The sequence below is a fragment of the Narcine bancroftii genome, chromosome 1 (genome assembly GCF_036971445.1).
Source record: "Narcine bancroftii isolate sNarBan1 chromosome 1, sNarBan1.hap1, whole genome shotgun sequence".
NCBI lineage: Eukaryota > Metazoa > Chordata > Chondrichthyes > Torpediniformes > Narcinidae > Narcine > Narcine bancroftii.
The window spans coordinates 79180336-79193721 of NC_091469.1; the positions used below are offsets into that span (position 1 = coordinate 79180336).

The 13386-nt window shown below is 41.5% G+C and overlaps 1 protein-coding gene across 2 annotated transcripts in view; it reads left to right on the plus strand.

Moving 5' to 3' along the window:
* Positions 1-13386, plus strand: part of trpm6 (transient receptor potential cation channel, subfamily M, member 6) — a 131682-nt gene that overhangs the window by 75863 nt on the left and 42433 nt on the right. For both annotated transcript variants that reach the window (XM_069930635.1, XM_069930643.1), the window contains exons 18-21: positions 2422-2596; positions 5304-5418; positions 7597-7796; positions 11353-11485. In XM_069930635.1, the coding sequence (XP_069786736.1) occupies positions 2422-2596; positions 5304-5418; positions 7597-7796; positions 11353-11485 (623 nt within the window). The remainder of the gene's footprint in view (positions 1-2421; positions 2597-5303; positions 5419-7596; positions 7797-11352; positions 11486-13386) is intronic.

Sequence of the window (13386 nt, forward strand, 5' to 3'; positions counted from 1 at the left end):
TTTCCTATATCTTGTCACTTGATTATGTGTGGCTACGGCTATACCTTAATTTTCACTGGCTTCTGCACTCTCACTAAACTTTTTCATGTGCTGCAGAGCTAATTCACCGATGTGGCATATGTTCACTGCTCCAGCTAAGGTGAGCTCTGTCTCTCACTGCAACTACTCTTTCACTTTCTTATCAATAATCCTGAACACAATTTTATCATTGGTCATTGAATTTTGCAATAAACCAAAATTGCCTGTTCTGGACTTTAAGTCTGTTTTTAAAAAAATGTATCAAAGCTCTCTCTTTACAACTGTGTGTGTGAACAAAACATGTACCTCTTGAACATTTCACTTTTCTTTGGTGAACAGTGTTCATCAAACATCTTGATATCCTTGTCGAAATTGCCCTGGTCTTCTGCCTCGGCAAAAACATATGTATTGAAAATCTCTAGAGCCTGAAGTCCCGCCATAGTAAGTAGCAGTGCAAACTTCTGTGCTATTAAGTCCATTGGCTTGCAGGTACAGCACAAATCTTTGTTTGAGGAACCACCACTCATGGTCGACATTTCTAGTTCAATTTACAGCATCCACATTTCTCTGCTGCTATTGACTGATTCTCACTCTGCACACTCCTGGTATTTCTTCCACTCCTGGTACCATGCGATGTTTCTTTTATTGAAATAAAGAAATTTAGGTTCTTTTAAAACAACTATACTTTACAAGACTGTGTGGAGGCATCCATCTTGAATCAAACCAACATTTTAACAAACTAGTCCCCGCCACCCTCTAGTGGTCAGGAGGATCACTAGCACTTTATCATTACAGCTTTGTGGCTAAATTTGCAGATGATATGAAGATAGGTGGAGGGGTAGGTTGCAAGGAGAAAATGGAGAGGATGCAGAGAGACTTAGATGAAGAAAATGGACAAGGAAGTTGCCAATGAAATAGAATGTTGAAAAGTGTACGTTCATGCACTTTGGTAGAAGGAATAAAAGGATGGAGATAAAATTCAAACTTTGGAGGTGCAAAAGGACATAGGAGTCTTTATGCTGGATACCCTAAAGGTTAAACTCCAGGTTGAGTTGATGGTGAAGAAGGCGAATATATTCCTAGCACGAATATCTATAGGAATAGGATATAAGAGCAGGGATATGACATTAAGGCTTCATAAGGCATTGGTCTCTTGAAGGAGAGGGTTCAGATTTAGGTTCCTTATTTAAGAAAGAATGTGCTGGGATTGGAGAAGACTTACAAGAGTGATTCTTGAAAGGAAGGAATTTGCAGTTAAGGAACGTTGACAACACTTGCACTGTCCTCTTTGGAATTCCGAAGAATGAGGTGGGGGGTGGGGGGAATGGCATTTTGAATGGTGAAAGACCTAGATAGAGTAGATTTGGTCAAGTTATTTTCCATGGTAGGGGAGTCGAAGACAAGAAGGCACAACTTCAGGACTGAAGGGTGCCCATTCAAGACAGAGATGTGGAGGAATTTCTTTAGAAAGGGAGTGGTGAACCTTTGGAATTTGCTGCCACTGGCAGCTATGGAGGCTAGGTTGGGTGCATTTAAGGCAGAGATTGATAGGCATCTGAATAGTCAGGGTATTAAAGCTTATGAGGAGAAGGCAAGGGAGTGGGAGAATGGATCAGCTCATGATGTAAAGGCAGAGCAGACTTGACAGGCTGAATAGCTTACTTCTGCTACTCTACCTTGTGATCTTATAGTCTTGTACACCTATTGTTTCCCGACCAAAATTTTATCTGGCAGGCATGGTACACTATCGTTTTCACAGTTCCTTTCAGGTAATGTACCATCCTGACTTGACCTCTATTGTAATAGTACATAAAGGTGGCTTAGCATCTCAAACTATTGTGAAAGAAGGATAACGAAAAGAACATAACTGCTGCAGATAGGTGTTTATTATAAAAGAAAAAGATTTGATTATTCTAACTATTCATTGTCTTTTCAGCTAAAACTAAAGTGCCTGTCGAATGTTTTTTTTTAATTAATAAAATTAGAATTGTTCATATTTGTAGATGTTGGTGTCACTTTGTAATTATTGGAGCTCTTTTGCTGCTCCCCTTGCAGCACAAAAACACATAGAAGAAAAAGAGGTTATGTGCTTGTCCATAACAAGGTTACACACACTGGGTAGAAGCTCAATAATATGCCGCACAGTAGAATCTGCAGCAGATTATGGGAACTTTTTCTTATCATAAAATAAATCCCAATTTGGAACTCAAATAACCTGCCCCCTTTGCAACATTTTTTAAAATGAAAGCACAATTTTCTGACAGTTATACAATATTGCAAGGTTAGGGTTGACTTCATCTTATTTTTGGACTTGCACTAATTTGAAAACTAGTTGAGCTCTAGACATTCATTTCTTAATGTGTTCATTATAAATATTAATAGATGGATTTCCTTTTTCTTCAGACAGCTAACATGTTCTATATTGTGATACTGATGGCAATTGTCCTCTTGAGCTTTGGGGTGTCAAGAAAGGCTATACTTTCTCCATCAGAACAACCTTCCTGGCGTCTTGCTCGAGACATTGTGTTCCAACCTTACTGGATGATATTTGGTGAAGTCTATGCAGATGAAATTGATCGTATGTATTCAAATGTTTACACTTACAAATACAAGATCTTTTGAGCTCAAATGTTTGAGTTAAATAAGAATAACAATATGACATAACAATTTACAAAGTCGTGAACGATCCAATTCTCCATTTTGCACATATGGGTGGCATGGTTAGCGCAATGCTGTTACAGTGCCAGTGATCGGAATCATGTTTTAAATCCCATGCTGTCTGAAAGGAGTTGGTAATTGGGCTGAAATGGCTGTATGTCTCAATTAAATTTAAAAATTTGAATGTAACTGTTGACATTACAGTAGTTTATTCATGTCCTCATAGATGACAGTAGGCATTTCTATATTTGCTGCTCTTACGTTTAATTTAAATGAAAGAAATAGTATTTTAGAACTCTCATTCAAAAAGCAGTGCAAAATAGAAAGGTGGGTGCAAAATAAGAACAGGAGAAAAGACCAAGAAAGGAACAAGGCAGTCTCCAACATTGCTCCACAACTCTCAGTGAATACAGTTCACCTTAATGATTATGATCCAGTGTGTAAATCTGCATATAGGCTATTAAAGATAGCCTATTAAAGTTAACAAATTCCTCGCAAATCAAACAAGCACATTTCCCCTTGACTTCTGTGGAAAAAGTGTTCATTTTCCCACTTCATCTGATATTTTCCTTGCTATTTTCTATCTTTTCAGTTCTGCTATATTTAGTCAAATGAGGCAAACGTTTTTTTTTAAACTGAAATAAACATTTTCACTAAGGTGTAATATTGCAACAGTTGGTCTAGTTGTTGTTCAAAATGGCAGTGACATCTAGTTTTGAATCAAACAATTCAATTTATTATTAGAGACTATGTTCTAATAGGCCATATTCCATTTTATTTTAAAAATTCACCTTGGCCCACTTAAAAATGGGTAACAGGCTGCAGTTGGCTTGGGGGTGTGGTTGGGCCATTCTGGCTCTAGAGATGTATAGAATCAGGAGGGAATAGATATGGTGAATAGTTACCATCTTTTCCCAGGATAGAGGCATCTAAAATTAGAGACCATAACTTAAAGGTGAGAGGGGAAAGATTTAAAAAGCTAAGAGGTAGCTTTTTCAAACATTGGATGATTCATATAAGGAGTGAGCTGTCAGAAGAGGCTGTAGAGGTGGGCATTTGAAACACAAATGGGCAGTGTCAGGCAGAGATAAAGGTTAGAGAGATGTGGCCAAGTGTGGGAAAATAGGACTAGCACAGGGAGAAAACTTGGTCAGTGTGGATGGGTTGGGCTGAAGGGCCTGTTTCTGTGCTCTATAGCTCTGACTCCATGGAGGATGGTTTAATTTGGCATCATGGTTGGCCTAGACATATGGGCTGAAGAACCTCTTCCTTTGCTTAATGTTTTATGCCCTAAATTGAAGCAATAGTACTTGCCAAGAGCACAATACTATAGATGCTGTAAATCCAAAATGTAAACAAAGACCTTGGTCTACCCAACATCCAAAATGGCATTTGTGGAACTCAATTTTGATGGAAAAAACTGAAACATCATTCTATTTCCCTCTCCACAGATGCAACCTGACCGCTAACTATTTTATACATTTTTTTTTGTTGTAATTTCAGAATCAGCAGTGAAGTGGTTTCCTCTACTGTTGCAAAATACTTTGACTTTATAGTTTTATATTAGCATGTCACTAACATTAAGATGGATAATAATTTGGACTTCCCATATAAAGATTTTTACAGCTGTATTCACGTTGGTACACTGTGGGCTACCATTCATCAGTGTTTTGAGTGCCCTCCTACTTCCTCTGTCAGTTAGCCATTAATATGCAACCAAGCCTCCAATGCATGACATTGTATTGCATAACATGATGCATTGTAGATATTCCACCCATGCTTACCAAGTGGCACAGTTAGCAACACTATTTCAGCACCAGCAACACTATTACAGCACCAGCAACGCTATTACAGCACTAGCAACACTATTACAGCACCAGCAACACTATTACAGCACCAGCAACACTATTACAGCACTAGCAACACTATTACAGCACCAGCAACACTATTACAGCACCAGCAACACTATTACAGCACCAGCAACACTATTACAGCACCAGCAACACTATTACAGCGCCAGCAACACTATTACAGCACCAGCAACACTATTACAGCACCAGCAACACTATTACAGCACCAGCAACACTATTACAGCACCAGAAACCCCAGCTTGAATCTGGTGCAGTCTGTAAGGAGTTTGTATATTCTCCATGTGTCTGCGTGGAGTTTTCTCCAGGTCCACAAGTTTCCTCCCACGTTCTAAAGATGTGAAGGTTAGTAATTGGGCTGCATGAGCTCGTGGGCCAGAAAGGTCTGTTACCATGCTGTATTTCTAAATAAAAAAAAATAACAGCAGGCATGCAATAAAAGGATAAAGGTTGTGTTTTGTGCATTGTGGAGCATAATGAATCGATTGTACAGGAATATTGCATGCATTTGCTCCCCCCAGTATACCTTGACCTGAAATCTGTGGTGGATTTTTGCACTGGACTACAACTAAAAACCATGGCAAGAGCTGGATAAGAGATTTCCAGTATATATATTTTTGATGGTAAAGTCTGGATTCCATTCTTGTTGTATATAAAGGCACAGTAAAAATGAAGGTCCAAATCAATTTACTTTATATCAGCAACAAAGTGCTTTGCATTTACTGATTTTTCTTTAACACTGATCTTTTGTAATTGCAGCCTGTGAAGAAAATCCAGATTGTCCTCCTGGTTCTTTTCTTAATCCATTCCTCCAGGCGGTTTATCTGTTTGTTCAATATATTATATTGGTCAATCTGCTTATTGCTTTCTTCAAGTAAGAACTACTTTTTAAAAGAGAATGTTCTATATTCCACCTTCTATGATATTGCAAAGTTTATCAAAATATAGGAAACCATCCACAAGAGCAAAAAAACAATTTGTAATTTTGTCTGGTTGAAAGATAGCTTTTGCCTTCACAATCAGACAGTTGTAATTGAGCAATGAAGATGAGAAATTTCTGGGAAATCTGAGGTCTGTATTGCCTCTGTGGACAATCTAGTCTTTCATGCAGATGTTGGAGCTAAAGGTCCTGCAAGCAGCTGCATTCCGGTTGAAGTGTCTCTTAACAGGAGTTAACAGATGTCTACAAATACAGCTGTAACTCGCTTGTTTGCTCTGAAATTAATAGCTCGGCATAATAAAGAGCAGCTGAATGTAAACCACACATGCCAAAGGCATCCGATTTCCTTCCTGGAAGGACAAAACAATAGGTTTTTACAACAATTCATTAGTTTAATGGACACTGCTAATATTAGCTTTCAATACCACAGTAGTTTGATTTAAGGGACACACAGAGGTCGAAGTAGTGGCAATAGGCTATTCAGCCCATTGAGTCTGCTCCACCATTTAATCATGAGCTGAGCAATTTCCCCACTCAGTCCCGCTCCCCTACCTTTGATTCCCTGGCTAATCAAGAAACTATCAATCTCTGCCTTAAATATAACCAATGATGCAGCCTCCATAACTGCCTGTTGAAACAAATTCCACAGATTTACCATCCTCCGACTGAAGAAATCCCTACACATCTTTGTTCTAAGGCCACACCCTTTAATCCTGAAGTTGTGCCCTCTTGTCCTAGACTCACCCACTATGGGAAACACCTTTCTATATCTACTGTGTCATGCCTTTCAACATTCAAAATGTTTCAATGAGATCACCCCCACATCATTCTCCTAAATTACAATGAATACAAGCCAAGAGATGTCAAACGCTCCTCAAATGATAACCCTTTCATTCCTCGAATCATCCTTGTGAACCTCCTTTGAATCCTCTCCAGCGTCAGCACATCTCTTCTTAAATCAGGCACTCAAAATTGCTCACAATAATCCAAGTGAGGTCTCGCCAGTGCATCACATCCGTGCTCTTATATTCTGTCCTCAAAATGAATGCCAGCTTTGCATTTGCCTTCTTCACCATGGTTTCAACATGCAGGATTACCTTCAGGCTATCCTGCACGAGGACTCCCAGGTACCTTAGCGTCTATGATGCTATGGGATCATGCAGAGTCAGCGTAAGAAGAGATCTAATCGGGGGCATTAGAGTAACCACGGGGTGGGGGTGGGGGGGCACAAACTGCTATTTGAGAACTTACTCAGTGGGGTGGGGAGAGGAGGGGAGCGGGTAATTGCGCCGTCACACTTTCCCCTCCCTCCGGCATTTTGGACAAACACGTGTGCTTATAGCGTGTGGAGATGAAACCACGTGATTCATTTTTGGTGACACCCCCTCTGATTTGTATCACCCGGTGCTGTCTGCAACCCCCTAGTGAAACTAGTGCTGTGGGTGGGTGGTAGGGGGAGGGGGGTAATGGCCAGTGAATTCCCCCCCATGACAACAGGGTGCCAGAAGTGCTCTGTGGTTAGTAAAGGATTACTTAAGGTGATATGTGAATGGAAAGAAAGAGGTTGAGAACTACTACTCTATGATTTAGGTGAGTGGTAGAATCTGCCGGAGTTGATGGGAATGAGGAGGAATTAAAAGTAAGCATGGAATTAATGTAGGATTAGTGTAACTGAGTGATTGATGATACACACAGCCTCAGTGCATGGAATGGCCTTTTTCCATGCTGTACTTGAATTCAAAACTTTCAATCACTGTGGTGGGACTTTGTAATTTGGATCTTAATACTTTAATGTAAACACAATGCGATAAAGCTTATATTTTGTGCCAATTATTACTTTCACTGTTTTAGCTGATATGATTTCATTTTTTTCTAAATATTTAATATTACATTAAAATATTTCAATTGCTTCAATCATTTCAAGTAGTTCTTAAACATGGTAAAGTATTTACTTCTTCGACATAGTGCCTCGCTTGGGGTAAAAACTTGTCAAACTGTCAAAGGTTTCCACTGGAGTTTTAGCAAGGGTCGAGGTGGAAGTAGAGAGGTGGGTGTTGAGGTGGCATTAACTTTAATTGCATCAGGAATTGAAGTATTTTCTTCTTTACACAGCAACGTCTACTATGAAGTAAAATCCATATCTGATAAACTCTGGAAATATAATCGCTACCGCTACATTATGACCTATCATGAAAAGCCATGGCTGCCACCGCCACTTATTACCTTCAGTCACCTAGCTTTACTTTTGAGTCAAATTTATCAACGTGGGGCAAAGCGTGAGGTGGATCAAGAGGAAGAAGATGTTGGTTTAAGTGAGTAATTATGTTCGTTTAGCGTCAATATTACTATAGGAAAAAAATGGACTTCAGTTGCTTTCATTTTGTGGTTCCTACAGATGATCAGCTTCCTGGGACATTTTTGTTGTTGCCTTGTGTTATGCTGAATATAATGAGAATTTTAATTTATTCTTGAGAACGCGCAGTGCTTTTGTTTGTGTTGGCAGATCAACACATCTAAAGCTTCTATTCACATAATGGTACCTGGATTCTTGCCTAATGATTCACGTGGATTCATGATGGAGTTCAGTCCTGCCTGAAGGTTTACCTGGGGAAGGAAGGCGACTTGGGACCTAGCCAGAGACCTTAAAAGCTGCCTCTTTCACCCTTGCTCGTCAATGTGATTTTGTTTTTATTATTAATTTGGAGGCTCAGATTATAATCGTCGTTTAGGAACTTAGTCCATGACTAGACTGAGCATGGAGCTGAGCCCGGTTTAACTGCATGCATTGACCCCATTCTATTGGGGGAATTCCTTTTGAACACTTGGGATATGGGGTAATACAGTGTGGCTTGTGATATGTGGGTCTTCCATACAAGACCATCCTAGATTTTTCTATCTGTTTTGTTCAGGTATCTTGCTGATATACATCAGCTTTCCAATTAAAGTACATCAAGTGCATTCTACAAATGTCTGTGAATTGCCGTGTTTAAATAGTTGCTCTGCCAGATCTGCTGCTATGGCAGCATTGCAACTAGTGTGGGACTGGGAGAGCTGAGAGTGAAGACATAATGCCTCTCCAAAGGGTTTAACCATCTGGTTCTAATGCTGGAGGCTTCATTAAACGGCCTTATAGAGGACGGCGTTTTTAGCTAAAATCCTGCAACCACAGGTCTGTGCCCAGGATGGTGGTGCCTGTGCTCGGCAGCAGCCATGAGGGGTTGCAGACCCTGTGGAGCACTGGACTGACACTGGGCACCAGAAATGGGGAAAACACACTCTGTTGAGAAAGAGAAGCAGAGGAGGCAACCCTATGGGATGGTGACCATGGTGGCGGAAAGTGAGAGGATCAGCGGCTGAGGGAACCTCAAAGGTTGTGGGTGATGTGGACGGTGGACCCGCACAGGCTGCTGGAGAATGACTCATGGGAGCCAGGTATCAGAGCTGGGATCCAGAAGAGTGCTGAGGGCCAGAAGGTTTCCCGACGGACCTCAGGCACTGAAGACTTCCTGATCGTGTCAGAGGTTTGGATCTGGAGCTCAAGTTGCCGATGGATCAAACAGCATTCTACATGACTGCAGCGGCTATGGGAGCACTGGAGGCAATTCCACATACATCCTTATCTCTCGCATTACGAGAGACACCGGGAAATGCGCACAGTGACTCTTTGTCTGCCTAATGGCGGGCAGTAGGCAGTTTCATGTAATATTACATACTATTACATGACAATAAAGAAATCTTGAATCATAATTGAAATCCAACATTTATAAAAGATGTTGCCGGTCAACTGCCTCACCATTAATGCTACTTGGCTGCCCTCCACTGGCTATTTTATGAATTAATTCTCAGTGGCGATGGGTTGGCGTAGACATACTCCTGAGATAATAACATCTATTTTTGTTCCTCCAATTTGTGGATAGATGATTAATTAAACACTCCAAATCGAACTCCAAACATGTCAATTAAAGAGAGAGAAAATTCAATTTTTTGAATGATGAAGTGTTTTACACTGAACTCATTTTCACATCAGTAGATTTATGTTCATACAAAGAGGGCATTTGCATTGTGAATAAAAAGCAACATTAGAGGTATGCAAAGGCTTCTTGGGCACAGGCTTCTTGCAAAGGCTTCTTGCAAAGGCTTTCATGCAAAGGCTTCTTGGGCACAGATGGTGGCAGACCAGCAGGGGGCCCAGGGGCTGAGGGACCCACCCAGGTCACAGAGAATCCAACTCCATGAGTATAAAGGTATATCAAACATCCCTCCAGGTGTCAGGATCTGTGTGGTAGAGACACACAAAAACTGCAGATGCAGAACTGTGTCAAACAATGAAATGGCGATTCTGCGGAGCTGCTGGTAATAGACTCTTGAGAGAGGAGATACAGTGCTGCTCTGAAGGTTTCAACTGCCCGGTCCAATTGCTGGTGTCTCCTTACATGCTTTAAGTGACCTGATAAAGGAGCCTATATGTTTTTTTGAGTAAAATACTAGATGGCCACATCTGTGATCGGTAGTGTCCATGAAGGGTTGAAGACACTAGAGGAGTAGTGGACCAGCGCAAGACATCAGAAACAAGGAGAAGTATCCCTCATAGAGAAGGAAAAGCAGAGGAGATGATCCCTCAGGATGGTACCTTGGTGGCAGACCAGCAGGGGGCTCAGGGGCTGAGGGACCCACCCAGGCTGCAGGCGACTTGCAGTCGGGCGACCCACCCAGGCCGGATACTGGCTCATGAGAACCAGCTATCCAACCCAGCATTCAAAGGACCTCGGGCTCTGACGGGTTCCTGATCATGTCGGAGATTTGGATCTGGAGTTCAGGTTGCTGATGGATCGAACAGGGATTTGTGCAGTTGCAAAGGCTGCAGGAGCACTGGAGGTGAATCCAGACCTTCAGTGCCTTTGATGGGACTCTCTTTTTGCTTCTCTTTTGCTCTTATTGCAAGGGGCACCGACCGGGTGATGCGACTCTTTGCCTTACAGCAGGTAAAAGTCAAAGTATATAATGCATGTTACATTTTTAAAGTGACAATCAAATAAACTTTGAACCATGAGATACTGGAGGGACATCATGGTTCATGCAGCATTCATGGAGAGAAACAGTCTGTTGTTTCAATCAGGAACCTTTCTTGAGAAAACATTAGAAAGGATGATATCAAGTATATCAAAGGCTGGTGAGGGGGCTCAGTGATGATGGAGTATCCTTCAAGCGATAGATGTGGAGATACAGATAGAAGGAGACACTACTGGAAGGGTTTTGAGTGGGCCCACATTCAGCACCTTTCTACCCATGCTCAAATTGAAAACATGTCGAGAAACTGTGGTGCTCAGGAGGTGTGAGGCAGTCCCAGCTGCGTAGTTGGTTGCCAGGGAGCTGATAACATTTGGTAAAAGATCCATGGTGTTGGAAGACCATGACAACAAGGAAATTAAAAGAAAATAATTTTCTGTTATTGATTATTATTTCTGATTTTTGCCATTTGCAGGTTCAGCTTTTTAAAAAAAAGTTACATACAGGTTGTACCTCTTTAATCTAGTGACATTGGGACCTGGCCATTGCCGGACTACAGAAAATGCCGGAAAACAGAAATTGACCCCTAAGGGAACCCCCTATATAAACACATCAAAGGTAGGACAAAGTTTAAAACAGGAAAAATACTGTGGGGAGGCACGATTAACGCCACACCTTTACAGCACCTGCGATCAGGACTGGGGTTTGAGTCCCGTGCAGTCTGTAAGGAGTTTGTACTAATGGCGGAAGATTCAAATATGCCAGACCACAGAGTCCTGGATAAGAGAGGTACAACCTATACTTATTTGTCGCTGAATGTTTAATTTAATAAATGAAAACCTGTGATTCTGTTTTGGGTAGAATTGTATCTGAGTAAAGAGGAGTTGAAAAAGCTTCATGACTTTGAGGAGCTATGTGTTGAGAAATACTTCCACGAGAAAAATGAGCATCTTCATTCAAGTGACAATGAAAGAATTAGAGTAACAACTGAAAGGTACATCTCCAGCAGTTTCTTGATTTATGATATTATCTGTAAGCTATCTGCTCATTAAAGTGAGCAATGTCTGTGCTGGGATCATTTTTCACCCAGGGCCAGCTGCAAACACTCTGGGACCATGTATGACTGCAATGTAACACTTGCTCAAGTCTGCTCCAAAAATATATCCGCCTCCCTCTTCCCTTCCTTTCGCAGGCTTTGTCTGATGTTGTAATTGGATGCTTGGGGCTTTGAGTTTGTGCCTGCAGTGAACTTTAATGAAACTCTGAGAACCTATGCATGCAAAATTACAATGTTTTTATCCATTACCTCTGGCTTGATTAAGCTTGAGGTTCAAAGCTGAAAGCACAATATGCTAACCAATTTTAATAATACATTTATATCACAATTTTCACTCTGTAAAGCATTGTAAGTCATCCAACTACCATGTCCTCATGTTTTAGCTCCTGGTTATTTGTGGACAAGGTTACTATTGAACTTGAGACTAAAAAGTAAAATTACCTTGTTGGAACATTTCTAATGTATTTTAGTTGGTAAACTTTGAATATTCACAGAGAGAGCACAGTAGTGGTTATGTTACTGAAAAAGTAATCCAGAGTCATGTGGTCAAGTGCTGTAGTGAATTCCAGGAACAGGGCCCTAACCATGGAATGAGGAAGGGGCAATTCTTCTTTGCTACCTTGCTGCGGTTGAGGGGGAAGAGGAAGTCTGCATCCTTGCGGTTGAACAAGTGCAAAGAGAAAGAAAGTGACTTCACTCAGTTTTGCTACATTTAAAGTGTACATCCTAATGGTCAACTCTAATGCTGACAGGTCAGGGAGGAAAACTGCTTTGGTAAGAAGGGAGCTAGGTAGATTCAATGTCAACATTGCCGCAATGAATTAAACTTATTTGGCTGGTGCGAGACAATTAAGAGAGAATGGCTGTTGGTAAATATTCTAATGGAGTGGTCGTCGAAATGAGGGGCTTTAGGAGGGAGTTTAGTTGTCAGGACCAAACTTTGACATTTTAATACATCTCCCTGATGGAATTAATGACTGGATCATATTTATTCACACTGATAGAATCACAGATCAGATGGTCAGGACATTAGAGGAATCTTCTTTTTCTTGTTTGGTTTGGCTTCGCGGACGAAGATTTATGGAGGGGTAATGTCCACGTCAGCTGCAGGCTTGTTTGTGGCTGACAAATCCGATGCGGGACAGGCAGACACGGTTGCAAGGGAAAATTGGTTGGTTGGGGTTGGGTGGTTGGGTTTTTCCTCCTTTGTCTTTTGACAGTGAGGTGGGCTCTGCGGTCTTCTTCAAAGGAGGTTGCTGCCCGCCGAACTGTGAGGTGCCAAGATGCACGGTTTGAGGCGATATCAGCCCACTGGCAGTGGTCAATGTGGCAGGCACCAAAAGCTTTCTTTAGGCAGTCCTTGTACCTCTTCTTTGGTGCACCTATGTCTCGGTGGCCAGTGGAGAGCTCGCCATATAACACGATCTTGGGAAGGCGATGGTCCTCCATTCTAGAGATGTGACCTACCCAGCGCAGTTTGATCTTCAGCAGCATGGATTCGATGCTGTCGGCCTCTGCCACTTCGATGTTGGAGATGAAGTCACTCCAATGAATGTTGAGGATGGAGTGGAGACAACGCTGGTGAAAGCGTTCTAGGAGCCGTAGGTGATGCCAGTAAAGGACCCATGATTCGGAGCCGAACAGGAGTGTGGGTTTGACAACGGCTCTGTATATGCTAATCTTTGTGAGGTTTTTCAGTTGGTTGTTTTTCCAGAATCTTTTGTGTAATCTTCCAAAGGCGCTATTTGCCTTGGCGAATCTGTTGTCTATCTTGTTGTCGATCCTTGCATCCGATGAAATGGTCCAGCCGAGATAGGTAAACTGGTTGACCATTTTGA